The 12,912-nt window shown below is 48.8% G+C and overlaps 1 protein-coding gene across 7 annotated transcripts in view; it reads right to left on the bottom strand.

The window, feature by feature from the left end:
- Window positions 1–12,912, bottom strand: part of CYFIP2 (cytoplasmic FMR1 interacting protein 2) — a 53,439-nt gene that overhangs the window by 34,076 nt on the left and 6,451 nt on the right. For 6 of the 7 annotated variants that reach the window (XM_027468114.3, XM_038186293.2, XM_038186295.2 and 3 more), the window contains exons 3-10: window positions 10,873–10,962; window positions 10,716–10,793; window positions 8,511–8,612; window positions 7,433–7,614; window positions 7,009–7,105; window positions 6,172–6,300; window positions 4,720–4,824; window positions 1,977–2,068 (exon numbers count right to left, since the gene is read on the bottom strand). In XM_027468114.3, coding sequence (XP_027323915.1) covers window positions 1,977–2,068; window positions 4,720–4,824; window positions 6,172–6,300; window positions 7,009–7,105; window positions 7,433–7,614; window positions 8,511–8,612; window positions 10,716–10,793; window positions 10,873–10,962 — 875 coding nt within the window. The remainder of the gene's footprint in view (window positions 1–1,976; window positions 2,069–4,719; window positions 4,825–6,171; window positions 6,301–7,008; window positions 7,106–7,432; window positions 7,615–8,510; window positions 8,613–10,715; window positions 10,794–10,872; window positions 10,963–12,912) is intronic. The other variant, XM_072023603.1, reaches the window with a different exon arrangement.

Below are 12,912 nucleotides of genomic sequence, written 5' to 3'. Positions count from 1 at the left end.
GTCAGCGAGACTCTCACATCTGTCTCCGTCATCACAATGGTTTTTAAATGTTCAGATCCTGCTTTTTTTTCCCCTAAATGACTGACTGTCTTAAGATAGTCTTCTTCTCCAATCTAGACTGGCTGTACAAAAGGGAGGTGAGAAACCTGCTTCTGACATGGACATACACATGAAAATGCATTCCCACTGTTAGCTGTGAGGCTCCTGTTGCCAATGCTTGTGGAGATGGAAAGTCCTGGAAGTGCTGGACCATGTCATCCCTTGTGAAATCCAGCCTCCCACCATCGAGTCCCATCGCTCGACTCTTACCCGTTTCAATGTCCCGTGCTCCCCACCAGACAAGCGGCAGGCTGGCAGGAGTGGCCAGGGCTGCCCCAGCCCTCCCTGCCACATACAATCTAGTCCACAGTGCAGAAACAAAACGCCATGCAGGAAAAACACCAATTAATTCCATTTTCATGGAGACAAGGAGGGAAAGAAAGTGACAAAAACAGTGTTAGTAAGAAATGGGGAATATATGGAACCACCTTGGCAGAGTTAGTGTCGGAAGCCCCATGCAATTTGCTGGGAAAGCAAGTGAGTGAGGAAGAAACATCAGTTAGTAAGGTGCAGCACAAAGACCTGGGAGACAGATTTTGAGACAGACATTAAATTGTGCACAGGTAAACAGCCTGCGAGCTACCTTGGTTTTGAGATGAGAAAATGAATGCAGCTGAAATGTTTCGTTGAAATGTGCTTTCTGAACAGTTTGGGATAAAAAGGTGTCAATTCTTAGATAATCTTCCCTTCCATTTTTTTTTTTTTTCCAAAATATTTTTAAAATTTACATTTTGTAGAATTTTTTTTTTTATTTTCAATTGTAATCGAAAACCTTTTGCTTGGGAAATTCTGTGAAGCTGTTTTCAGATTTCTTGTGAAAAAAAAATCAATTGGCACTTTTCAACCAGCCTTCAGGAGGGCAGGGGAGGGCGCTCCCGGGCGAGCCACTCAGCGGCAGAAAGCAGGACCCGCCGTGGGGAAGGGAAAAGCAAACAGGCGCAGCGATGAGGCTGTTGGTTAGTTCCTGTCCTGGTGGCTGTTCAGCTAGACTGCTTCTCGCAGGTGATGGAGAGATCTGACTTCCACACAGCCTGGTCCCACAGACGAATGGTCGCTCGCTGGTGAAAGCCAGGCTGCAATCAGTGATTACAGCCAATGGAGCTTGGATGGGCTTTGCTTATGTGCGGATGCAAACACTGTTCTGAGGATGTCCAAACCTACCAGTGATGCTTCTAACGCTAACTGAGCACCATGCAGAGCTACAGAGACAACTGGGCCTTCGCACATGAGTGGTGTGATCTGAAGTGACACCTGCAAACTCTCTTGATGGGAGCAACAAACGAGCTTTGAACCCATACTGTGAAGCCGCGCTACGTACCCCATGCCACTACGACTGAGTACGCCTGGAAAGACTCCATTTCTGTCTTTTTCCCACAATATTTATTCCTTTCCAGTGCATCTGACCCACCCTGTTCAATTCTCATCCCTGCTCCCTTTCTACACAGGAAAGTGCCTGAGCTAGAAGAGACGCCCTGCCTACCGCATAGATCTGGTGCTGTGTTCATGCTCTGGAGGATTTTGTCCTCGGGGTGAAAACTGTGGATTAAAATCTCTCCAGAGCAGGAACACGCTGCTCACACTCACACGTCCCAAGCACTCAGCGGCCGCCCCAGACCGCGCACCATGCCCGCTCGCCTGCCTGCGCGCATGGGAACGCTTCCACGGAGCCGGCGAGGACGTCCTCCCATGCAGGGACACACAGGTACACACGTGCACACACAGGTGGCCTCAGAGTCAGGCACGCTGGGGTGTGCACCCCCTGGGGACACACACAGGTACCCGTGCACAGACCTCACGCACGCCAGGGAGGGAGAGTGGCAGCTCCCACGGCTTTCGGGACACACACAAAGCCAAGAGACATTATGGCAGGCACTCACTTGGATTTGTTCTCCTCATAGTGAGCACTGGTCTTAATGTATCTGGCCAGTTCTATCTGCATATCGCCGAATAAAGGAACCACCTGCAGCTGCTGGAAAAGAAAACAAAAGATGGTTGAAACGCGGCGGAGAGTCCCTAGGGCGACACAAGGGACTACGAAGTGGCATCCTGCATCTCTGAAGCTACAGGAGGTGTCAGGCTGTTCAAAGCAAGGTGCAAACCTGGATGCAGGGCCTTTTCACACCTAGGAAGCAACTGAAAACTATCACAAGGTGTTGTTTTTTTTTTATTTTTTTGTTTTTTGTGCAAGTGAGATCACTCCCTGCAAGTGCTCTAGATACAAGGATTTGCTGATACTGGCTTGGTTAGTACCAGAAAGGTTCAGTATTGTAACCACCATCAGCTGTGAGAGAAAAAGGTCTTTTTATACCAAAAAGAGAGAATTATATTCTTAAACAGCACTTACTGCCTCCCGCCATAATCCTCAACAGAACTGAGGGATAAAAACTGCATGCTGGGGAGGGGAGCTGCTGGCTGCTCTGCTGCCTGGACTGCTGGAGATGTGGCATCTTTCTCCTGGGACTCAGGTTTTACTTTGGCACTGTGGCTGTTAGTGATGTGTCTTACAATTTCCCCATGAAAACAAAAACACAGTCAGTGTCTGTCTGCTATATAACACGGCTTTGTTCTCCCTTTACATCTCAGGAGAATTTTGAAGGGAAACAAATTCTAAGTGCAGTGAATGTGCCTCAAGCTCAGACAGGTCCCTGCTGGACTAAGCTTTCAGTTGCATACTACATTCAGCCAAGAGCTACCTACAATTCTTCAAAAACAAAAAGAGAAGCTTCAATGTCACCCAGATACAAAAGCCTAGCCCCAAAATACAGGGAAGATGGTGGCAAATTCACTGTCCTAATATCACACTTCTCAGGCTGGTTTGTGTGGAGGATGTGCAATGCTGTCACCAGAGATTCCCAGTGGCACTTTCATAAATGGTTTAAATGAAGGGGTAGTTCATTTTCAGCACTCAAATTCCTGGTCAATCCACTAGAAATTTAATCAGAAGGCAGTAAGCAGATGTAGTAAAAGGAGTAGTTGGCCTTTTCTTATTGAGATCTGATAGTCTGGAGTGGTACTTAACTGATTAGGTGAAACCACAGCAGATGTTGGAGAAGTGCAAGTGGAAAAAAAAGCTGGAAAGGAGAAAGTTATTCCATGCAGTGGAAGATATTTTACCAGTCCGATTCTCTGATGGTCCACGCCACTTTGCAATGAACAACAGATCTGCCTGAACACACCAAGATGACCAAACTCTACCACACAATGCTGAAGGTTGGATTTAAACTGAGCCAAAGATTCAGTAAAACTAGCAAAGCTGAACCAGGGAAAACTCAGAAGACTTTGAGCAATGGCTTGATAAATCTCCTTTGCAGAGCTGCAGTCCTCAGCAATCTCCCCAGTGACTGGGAAGCATTCTGCCATCTCATTATCTGCCCATCTGTGAGGTTACGGTGTCAGACTGTAGCTCCCTACACAGGTGTCAGAGCGCTGCTCCCAGAGCTGTCTCCAGGAGATGATGCAAAGATGGGTAAACAAGTCCCCACTCACTCGGGCTGAGGATGCAGCAGAAGGTACATCAGCCTTTCCTGAAATCAGCCACCCAGGCTCACCAACACGTTTGTCCCTTGCCATATCCCACCATGAACTAATCTTCTCCAAACCCAAAAAGCCTCCTAGACCCAGCCTTGTGTACAGAAGCAATAGACAAGAAGAATGACTTCACCCTGCAATGCCGCAGGAGGTGCTTGCACTGTGCTGAGCTCACGCAAGCCGTGCAATCAAGCAGAGACATCGGAGTCTCATCCCTCCCCTCCATATGCCACTAACAGCTTGCACACACACCGCATTTGGGGAGGAAGCAGACAGGGTTATCCCAAATCCTCCCTACAGCCTGACCTCCAGCTGTGGACCAGCCCAGGGCTGATGCCAGCTGCACATGGAAATGGGGCAGAAGGAGGCTGCACAGCAGCTTCCCACAGTGTCACTGGGAGCACCCAGCTCCTGCAGACCTTTCCTCAAAAAAATGATCTCAAAAGAAAAAAGGATGCACCAAAACCACCAGACGAGCCCCCTGAGGAACTCAGTGAGCACCTGCAAATTGCAGCCAACACAATCTCCTCAAGCAGCTTTTTCTGCCCTACAAGGAGCACAGCTTACACACCAAGTAAGACTGCCAGTGACATGTTGGCTGGCCAGTTCTGTCCCCTGTCCCTCAGCACATCAGCTCAGCAGTGAACTGAGGGAAAGGAGCACGCAACCATCACCCACGCAGACCTCAGCAAACCTATCCAGGTTTGCTGGTGGCCTGAAATCACGGTACTTTTCAAAAGACTGCAAGCCAGCCTCAAAAATGTGCCCAGAGCTAGAAGTGTGCGTCAGTCTGGCACACCCTTCCCTCATCCACAGACACGGACTTCCCACATGCCATCCCCGTCCTTCACCCCTCAGCAGGAGGGCTGTCATCGCTCATCTCTCCCACGCTACACCCACCTATGCATGTTCACAGCAATCCCGTTTCTCATCCTTCAGTCTAGGTAACTTCTTGACCCTTTGGGTGGTTTTTTTTTGGAACTGTAAGTGATTCCTGTGGTTTGTTTTTTTGTTGGCAGCGTGTGCAATGATACCAGTCCATAATTCATTGGTCTGTAGTTAATTCCAGCCTTACCCAGACGGGTCACTGACCTTGAAGAATTTGTCTATTTTGCTAAGGTTGATTCTCTTCTTGGCGTCCAGTTTGTAAATGTTGCTGACGTTCCCATCCATGAGATACAGGCCAAAACCCATCACCTGGAGAAGACAGAAAGGCGAGGTTTCAATAACATGAAGTCAGCAGTATAAGTCAGACAGTTCTCATTTGCTTAGCATGAGGAAGACCATTTCAGAATGCTGTGGCAACTGACACTCATGAGAAAACTGTATAAAACATGCACATATATGCAAGGACATGTGTGGCAGACAGGGGACACATGATGGAAAGCTTCTGTAAAAATGTATAACTCTCAGTTGTTCCTCCTCTCTCACACATAACAACCAAAAAGTCTTCTTCACCCGTACTAAAAAGGCAAACATTTGCTCCCAGAGAACTGAAAACTTTTAAAATATTCTCCTGGGTTGTTTTTTTCCCTTTATTTCAGTACAGATCATTATAGATATTAAACATACCAACATTGTCCTTCAAAGAACCTCAGTTGACTCATCCGTGGTAATGAAGTTTTTAGGGTAATAGTGACTGTAATCACTGTAATAACTGACTTACAGTAAGGACAAACATAAAAAATAAGCAGATACTTTGGCATGTTCATCTCTGGGGCTCTTCAGAGTCAGGAAACCAAACCTGCATGGTGATCTGTCTTCTGATTATTATTGGAGATGGGTATCAAGAAGAAAATTCAGGGTTGCAAAGTTGGTGGTGATTTTAGCATATCCTATAAGGTTACTGAGGTCAAAACTGTGTTCCTGCACACCATGTACAACAGAAAAAGCGCTTCCAGCTCTGGAGAGTGCAGAGCACCCCGGGTGCTCTCCTCCACCAGCTGGCACCACCTTAGTGCCAAGCAGGCAGAGCTGCTGGCAACCTTGGGAAGAACTGGGGGAAAAGACAGAGATGGAGATGGGGAAGAGCAGATGAAAGGGAGAGAGGAAAGAAAATTTTTATATGAGAACATGCACGAAGGTCAGAAAGCCAGAAAATAAATGACAGGAGAAGTTCAAAGTTACAGTGGGAACAGAGGCAGCCATGGCACTGCCCAGCAGAGGTGCCACTTCAGAGCACTGAGGTGGGACATCTCTGACCCTCATCCATGCTCAGTCTACAAAGCTACAAAGAAGGGGTAAATGGGATAAAATGGAGGAATGGAGGTATCCCAGCAGAAGACAAAAGGTAACTGAGATCGGAAAGAAAACAGGCAGAGGTGGAAAGGAGCTTTGGTGCTTCATGCAGAAAACTTTCCCACTTCATAGCAAGCCTTGTGTCCAGAAGATACTGACTCTGCAGAGAAGAGATGCACGTAAACCCAAAGGAGTTAAAAATAAGGAAAATGAAGAGAAGCATTGTCCTGGAAGGGAATTTCATTTTACTAAAACAGAAGTGGAACAGCCCAAACACTCAGACCCATAAATATGACCAAATCTCACCTTTAAAAGCATGTGTTTTTCACTGGGCGTGAGATACATCTTGTTTTCATAGTAATCCACACAGATGTTGACAATATCAGCAAGCAATTCCTCGTAGCCAGGGATAACCTCTAGTTGTTGGTGCAGACACTGAAACAGCAATAGGGGTCACATTATCCACATGGCCAAAGGAACAGCAGGAATAAGTGGAAAAAGATTAAGAGCATAATGATAAGAGGTTTTCTAAAAAAAAAAAAAAAAAAAAAAAAAAGTCTGTTTTTTCCTTAAGTCACAGATAGAAGATCAACCTCACGGTACTACCAGTATAGAACAAGCTTCCTTCTGTAGGACAGCTCTCCCGTTCACACTGATCACAGCAGCCAAGCATCACAGTGAGATGAAAAGAAAGGGTCTGCCTCAGAAGCAGACTTTCTGATTGTCTGCTGTCTCTGTGCAATATTTTATCTAATTAGCAGAAGCTATAGAGCCTGGAGTGTGGAGGCCCCTGGTGTCTGATCTGCAGTCCCCATGCAGTTGCAGACAGACTAGAGAGATTTTCTGGGGAAAACAGGGATAGAGTTTCTGTGAGAAAGCCCCCTGAGAGCTCTTCTTGCACCTTTTAGACCTTTATCCTTGTCTTGACATAAACAGACCACCAAAGCTACCCAGGATGATCCACTGGAAAGAAATACTGCTGGAATTATACTGCCTGACCCAAAGAACAACAGTCAGTGGAAATGACCCAAAAAACGAGGCAGATACTGCTGCAGTCCAGTCTGAAACACCCTCAGCCTTGGCAAGACCATTGCCTCTGCCTACACGTGGGAAGGTGAAGTGGTTTGGAGGAACGGGACCTGCCTGCGTGATGCGGTTGTGGTTTGCCAGGAACATGGAGAGGTTCTGGGACTCCTGGATGGACTGGGGGTCTGCCATCTTCCGCAGAAACTGGGCAGCTCTGGAAGGAAGAAATACGGCATCACCAAGGCCCCCGCTCACAGAGTGCGTGCCCTCACCACCCACCTTCCTCACCTCACCTCACCTGCAGCTGCAGGGCTGCAGCCTCAGAGCCCCCCTGCAATACAGCTTAGCTCTTTCTTCATTTTACCAATTGCGAAACAAAACACAGAGCTCTGATGTTTGCTAAACTCACACGGAGAGACTACAACAGCACAGAAACCCAGCCTCCAGCCCCCTTACATCTGCCCAATCTCTCAGCTGGGCAATGCCTCCTGACAGACCAGGACCAGCCCCGTCCCTGCGCTGGCTGCTTCTCGCCCCTCACCTTTTGTAGGCAGAGTGGTCATTTTTGACGCTGCACTTCATGTTCTTCAGCTCATCCAGGACAGCAAACATGTTGATGAACTTGCCCAGCGTGAGGAGGTAGGCCTCAGAGACAAAATCCTTCCTCCGCTCGGCGTGGCACAGGCGCTTCACCTCGCTGCAGAACCGCTCGATGGCCTTGCGCTGGAAGGCAGCAGGACACGGTCACCACAGCAGGGGCTCGCACACACACAGCACCACCTCCACCCACCTCTCCTTCCTTGTCCTGACAGGGACAGAGGCTCCAGGGTCTCCCTCCATTGTCACCGTGCAACGAAGCAGCATTTCAAACCACTACAGACAAATGTCCTCAGTGCTGGAGGGGAGGAGCAGGGCTTGAATCCTCTGTGCCTGCCCTGAGTGCAGCGTGTTCTGCCAAATCATGCTTTGGTCCTTTAGGTGGGGTGTTACAACTTATAGGACATAAAACCCAAATATGCCAGTGAAACCCAGTTGCAGCCAGTTAGAAATGCAGGTGGTGATGTAGAGAGTTCCCTTAAGCCCAGAGCAGCTCTGCTGGCTATGTGGTCACTGCTCTGCTGGGATCTAAGCTTGTTATCTTCTCAGGTGCCTCAAATTCAGCAACCGCTAAATGCAAGCTTCAGTGCTCTCACACTGGACAGGTACCGTGGCCAGGATTAACACATCAGCTGTACCATCAGCCTTCCACTCCTTACAGCTTTGCTTCAGAGAGAAGAGCTGAAGAGTGAGCTGTGCTGGCACCAGGCTGTCAGCACAGAAACAGCCCTTGCCTCCACCAGCCAGCACCCCAGAAAAACAGGAGCCTGTGGCATCAACTAGCTCCTACAGTTGTGGTCCTCCATGAACTTCAAGGGCATAGGTGTGTTCGCTCCCAGCTTGGGGCTGAGCAAGGGATAAACGGCACAGATTTGGCTCTGGACAGGTAACTGCAAGTAATAAACGCACCACAAGATCAGGGCTCTCCAGGCTGGCGTGGCGGGCACAGCACAGCACAGCCCTGCTGAGGAACCTCACACCAAAGTAAGAAATTATTTTTACTACTCCCCTTGACCGCTTACCTGAAAATACATGAACTTCATAAGCTTGGTGACTTCTGGCTCCAGGACTTCTACTGTCTTCTCATAAATCTCCACTCGGTTTGGCTGCTCATTACATTTCACCTGCAGTGCAAAGACAAACCATCTCCATCAGCATTGTTTCTAACATAGCTGTGGACTTGCACCAGCCACCAACTTCTGCTTGTTTCACAGTGAATCCTGTCCTCATTTGAGGACAACAGAGGGACTCCAGAGGGAGCTTGTTTTCAAGGCAACGGGTGATGGCAGAAAGGGCTTTTTCTCAGATGTGAAATCCTCTCCATTTGTTATAAATGGACACAATCTGGACTCTGAGAAATGAAATATTCTAATGTCTGGAGTAGAATACACAAAAAATGAAGTCTGCACTTGCTATACAATGTGGGAATGTTGTACCATAGATTTATTTTAGATTTTGTGTCTGGGGGAGTTTGCAACACAAGGCACCATGCTATGGCTCTGCTCTAGTCCTGCTGGGATCACTTTGGTTCTGTTGCAGACCCATTAAAAATCCCTGGGCTTGGACATGACTAGTAGCAATGAAGTGAGTCATCTTTATCCTAAGCGAGTCCTAGGAAGCTAAATTTAGGTAACTCTGTCTTGCCATCAGCTCAGCCATAGCCTGCCTTCTGCTAGCGTGGCCAGCACAGGCAACAGCAGCACAGCATCAGATGTAAATGGGAGATAAGCAAAAATCTAATCACCATCAGCAATCTCCCCATGGCTGGATCTCGTCAGACCATCAGCAGAGTGTAACCCAGGGGAACTGAGGTTTGACCTTTCCCAGGGAACCGTTAACATGGGCATTGTCAGCCATGTGGAAATATTTTTTCCTGGCTCCACGGAAGTGCTGCAAGCCCTTTTATCAGTAGAGTTAATGGATGTGCACTACATCTGCCAGCTGCCTCGTCAGCCTGCGCTTTTGCAGTGCTCCAGCACTGCTTGTGTTGCAGATGACAAGCTTTGCGCTGGAGTCTGAATCACGGCTCAGTGGGCCTCATGGGCAACCTTACTCATGTCTGTAGGTGTTTGCAGGATTCTGGTTGGAGAGAGGACTGAAAAACATTTGAAAGAGAACCAGCAGTAGAGCAGAATGGTTAAACCCAGGACCATCAGGTACAGAAGCAGCAAAAAAGGGCGTTTGGAGGAGACCTGGCTGGGAGGCTGATCTTCACTCCCAAAATGTTTCTGACATAGTGAAGAGCTCCTTCATACATCCTGGCTCAACACTGACCCTTCCAGGGCTTCCATGACAGCAGAGACAGCGCCCCAGCACCAGTTTGGGATGCAGAAAGCTGCCCCAGCTGCCCGCTCTGCTCCATGCAAGTCAGGGAGAGCCCAAATCTGCCACGTCTCGAGAGCACCGGCCGTTGCGGTGCACAGCTAGCCATCTTGCTTCATGCAACACAAGAGTCCCACTCAGCACTGGAGCAATTTTTAACTGAAGTTGAGACACAGCATGCAGTGGTGTCAGGAAGTGTGATATAAACCAGATCTGATCATTTGACTCTCAACTTCCAAAAACTAACTGCCTTTGCCTGTAGCAAACTGCATCTCCCCACAACATGAGAGGGAAAAATATTCCAGTGGTGTACTGGAAAGGAAATAAGACCATTGTTTTAATTAAAGCAAAGGCTACCCAATCTCCAGACAGAGCAGTGGATAGGGATCCAAGCAGCAAAACACAGCACTATGCCAGTCGCTGAGTGGGACCAGAGCTGTGCCCAGCTGTGTCCTTGCGCAGCTATGGGACACACAGGCTGGTCCTGCGATTGTGAAGTGACTTCAAGTGTGACTGCTTTGGGGAGCTGGGGAAACAGTCCTGAAACCAGGAAATATATACATATATGTAACACTGTCAGCCACAAACAGTTGCTTCATTTGTGGCTAGTGTGACTTAGCTGAGAGGTGCTGCTAAGAGGGTCAGGGATGGAGTTGCCCCTGTCATACACAAGGGTGCAGAGCCGATGTCCTTTGCTAGGGCAGCAGCAGGGACCTGCTTCTTCTGGAGTAGCTACCTGCTGCTGAGATCAGTGATTGAGACTTAGGTGAAGGATAATTTGAACCCTCAATGGCCTCTCTTTTCAACTTTTTTATCTGCTTCAGTCTTCAGCCCAAATTAACCCATGCAAGACAAAACCACACAGGTGCTCTGAGCATAGCTCTGTATAGAAAGGGCCCTGGTACCTGAGGGATGGCTCGTGAGCAGCTCCTCCATGTGTAAAGCATCACGGCGTACTCGTGGCCTTCCTCCAGCATTTCATTCTGAAACACAGAGAGGTGTTGTTGGGACAGGGCACGCACCGTGGCTCAGCATCGCCGGGGCAGTGCCCAGGGGACTCACCATGCTGGAGTGCACCGTCGCTTGCTCGATGTACCTGGCTATGCCGGTCACAAAGGCGTTTCTGTCTTCAAAGTTTGTGTCAAAATTAGCCTGTGGGTGAAACAGGGATTGGGATTAACATACATACATGCTAGTTGTCTCACCTGATGCTGTGCACTGGCAAATTGTTTCGGGAGTATATCCAGGGAACCCCATGTAGACACAGGCTCGAGGGCACTGGGGCACAGGGTCAGCCTATGAAAAATTTGAGGTGCTGGAAATGACTGCCTCTCTAGGGCTGGAGTAGATTTGTACGGGCAGCCTGCAATGCATCTGAACCACACGTGTTCCCTAGAAAAGACCCTGCAGATTATATGTGTGAAGATGTGGCAATCAAGACTGACACAGCCTTATAAAATCAATCCAAGCCAAGCGGGGATCAGTTATAAGGAATTGCAGCCACACCAGTGAGCAAACCTCTAGCGGTTATACTGAAGACTTTAGTCTGCTAACTCAAAGACAAACACAACCTCATTAACATCCATTTGTGCCCCTGACTGCTAGGGGAAGACCACATCCTGTCAGCAGGAATTGCAAAGGATAAACACGTGGAAAGGGCAGGGAAAGAGATGTCTGGAAAACATAAATACAAAAATCAGTACTCGTTCAGATGCCAGTAGCAGTGCTAGTGTTGCTCTTGCAAGCAGATGCTTTGGGAGGAAAAGTTGTTTGGGAAGCTGAGCTACTGCTTTGGGTCTGGATATGGGAGCGAGGAAGTTCAGAGCAAGGTGGGGGGTGAGAAAGCAGCTCCTTGGCCTCGCGGCACCGAGCGCCCATTCACACACTTTGTGCTTGGGCAATTTCCTCTGCCAAGGCACGCTGATGGTATCTGCTGCAGGGCAGAGCACACGCGAGTCCCAGGCGCCCAGAGCTGCTCCTTGCAATGTCATCAGCATTGCAGCAGCCGTGTTCACCTCAGTAACCCATTTCCTGAGAGGCAAAGCTGAGAGCACAGACCTGTGGCCGCAGGGCTGCTTTTCGAAGCGCCTCTCGGACAGCGCATGTGGCTGAGGTGAAAGCAAAAGCTGGGGCTGTGTGTGCATCTCTGGGCAGCAGGGATGGGGCTAACCCCAACGTATCTGTGACGAGGAACCAAGCTGGGCAAACGCTTCCAGATCTGGTTAAGATGAGGTTTTTAGGTCCAGATGAGTGCACACTTGTGATATGAGACATGAGTGAGGCTGTGCCATAAGACAGGACCTTCAGCCTGCCGCAGGACACAAGCCAGTGAAGATAAAAAATTGTTTTGTGAAGAGAGATGCTGAGTTGATACCAAGATTTTCCAGGGCTAGCTGACATTTGAACAGCCCAGAAATGCCTTTGGGTTTGATAACCCATAGAGATACTAACGCTACTGAACAAGCCCGCAGCTTGACCTGCTGAAAGAGATACTGTAATTCCAGAGCCCTGCCTACACAACACAGCCATCCCTGTATGGGTGCATTTATGTACAGTCACGGGTAAACCACGAAGACAGGAGTGGCAGGACAGAGAAAGTAACCCCGCGTTATTTTTAACCCCGGGTGTGTGCAGTAGGACAGGGTGTGGTGGCCAAGCAGTTGAGGCATCCCGCTGTGGATGCACAAGCAGGGGTCTGAGCCTTGCCCTGGGATCACGCCAAGCTCGGTCAGCGCAGCTGCAGCTAAATCTGTGGGTGTTCGAGGCAGAGCAGTGATTGTGGGCACTGCCCTCCCCTGCATGCCCTCCGCTTCCCCCAGCAGCAGCTCCAGCTGTGCTGGCAGCACAGGCCAGCCAAATTCAGGCAGAATTTTGATTTTGGCCTACTTGGACACGTGTAGTACCATGAAAAGGAAGCACAGAAATACACGCACAATAAAACATCACTGAGAACTCTCTGCTGTTATCACAAACCTTATCTCTGGCTTCTCACTGGTTCATGCCCTCTTGTCCTCATGGTCAACTTCCCTACATCTTGCTCAGTGCTCAAGATCCCTTTCACCAGTCTCTCTGGGAGCAGATTTGTGGCTAGGTCTGTTGTGA

Source organism: Anas platyrhynchos, chromosome 14 (assembly GCF_047663525.1).
Source record: "Anas platyrhynchos isolate ZD024472 breed Pekin duck chromosome 14, IASCAAS_PekinDuck_T2T, whole genome shotgun sequence".
NCBI lineage: Eukaryota > Metazoa > Chordata > Aves > Anseriformes > Anatidae > Anas > Anas platyrhynchos.
The sequence above is the reverse complement of the archived record's forward strand: the minus strand, read 5'-3'. Positions and strand labels throughout refer to the sequence as shown.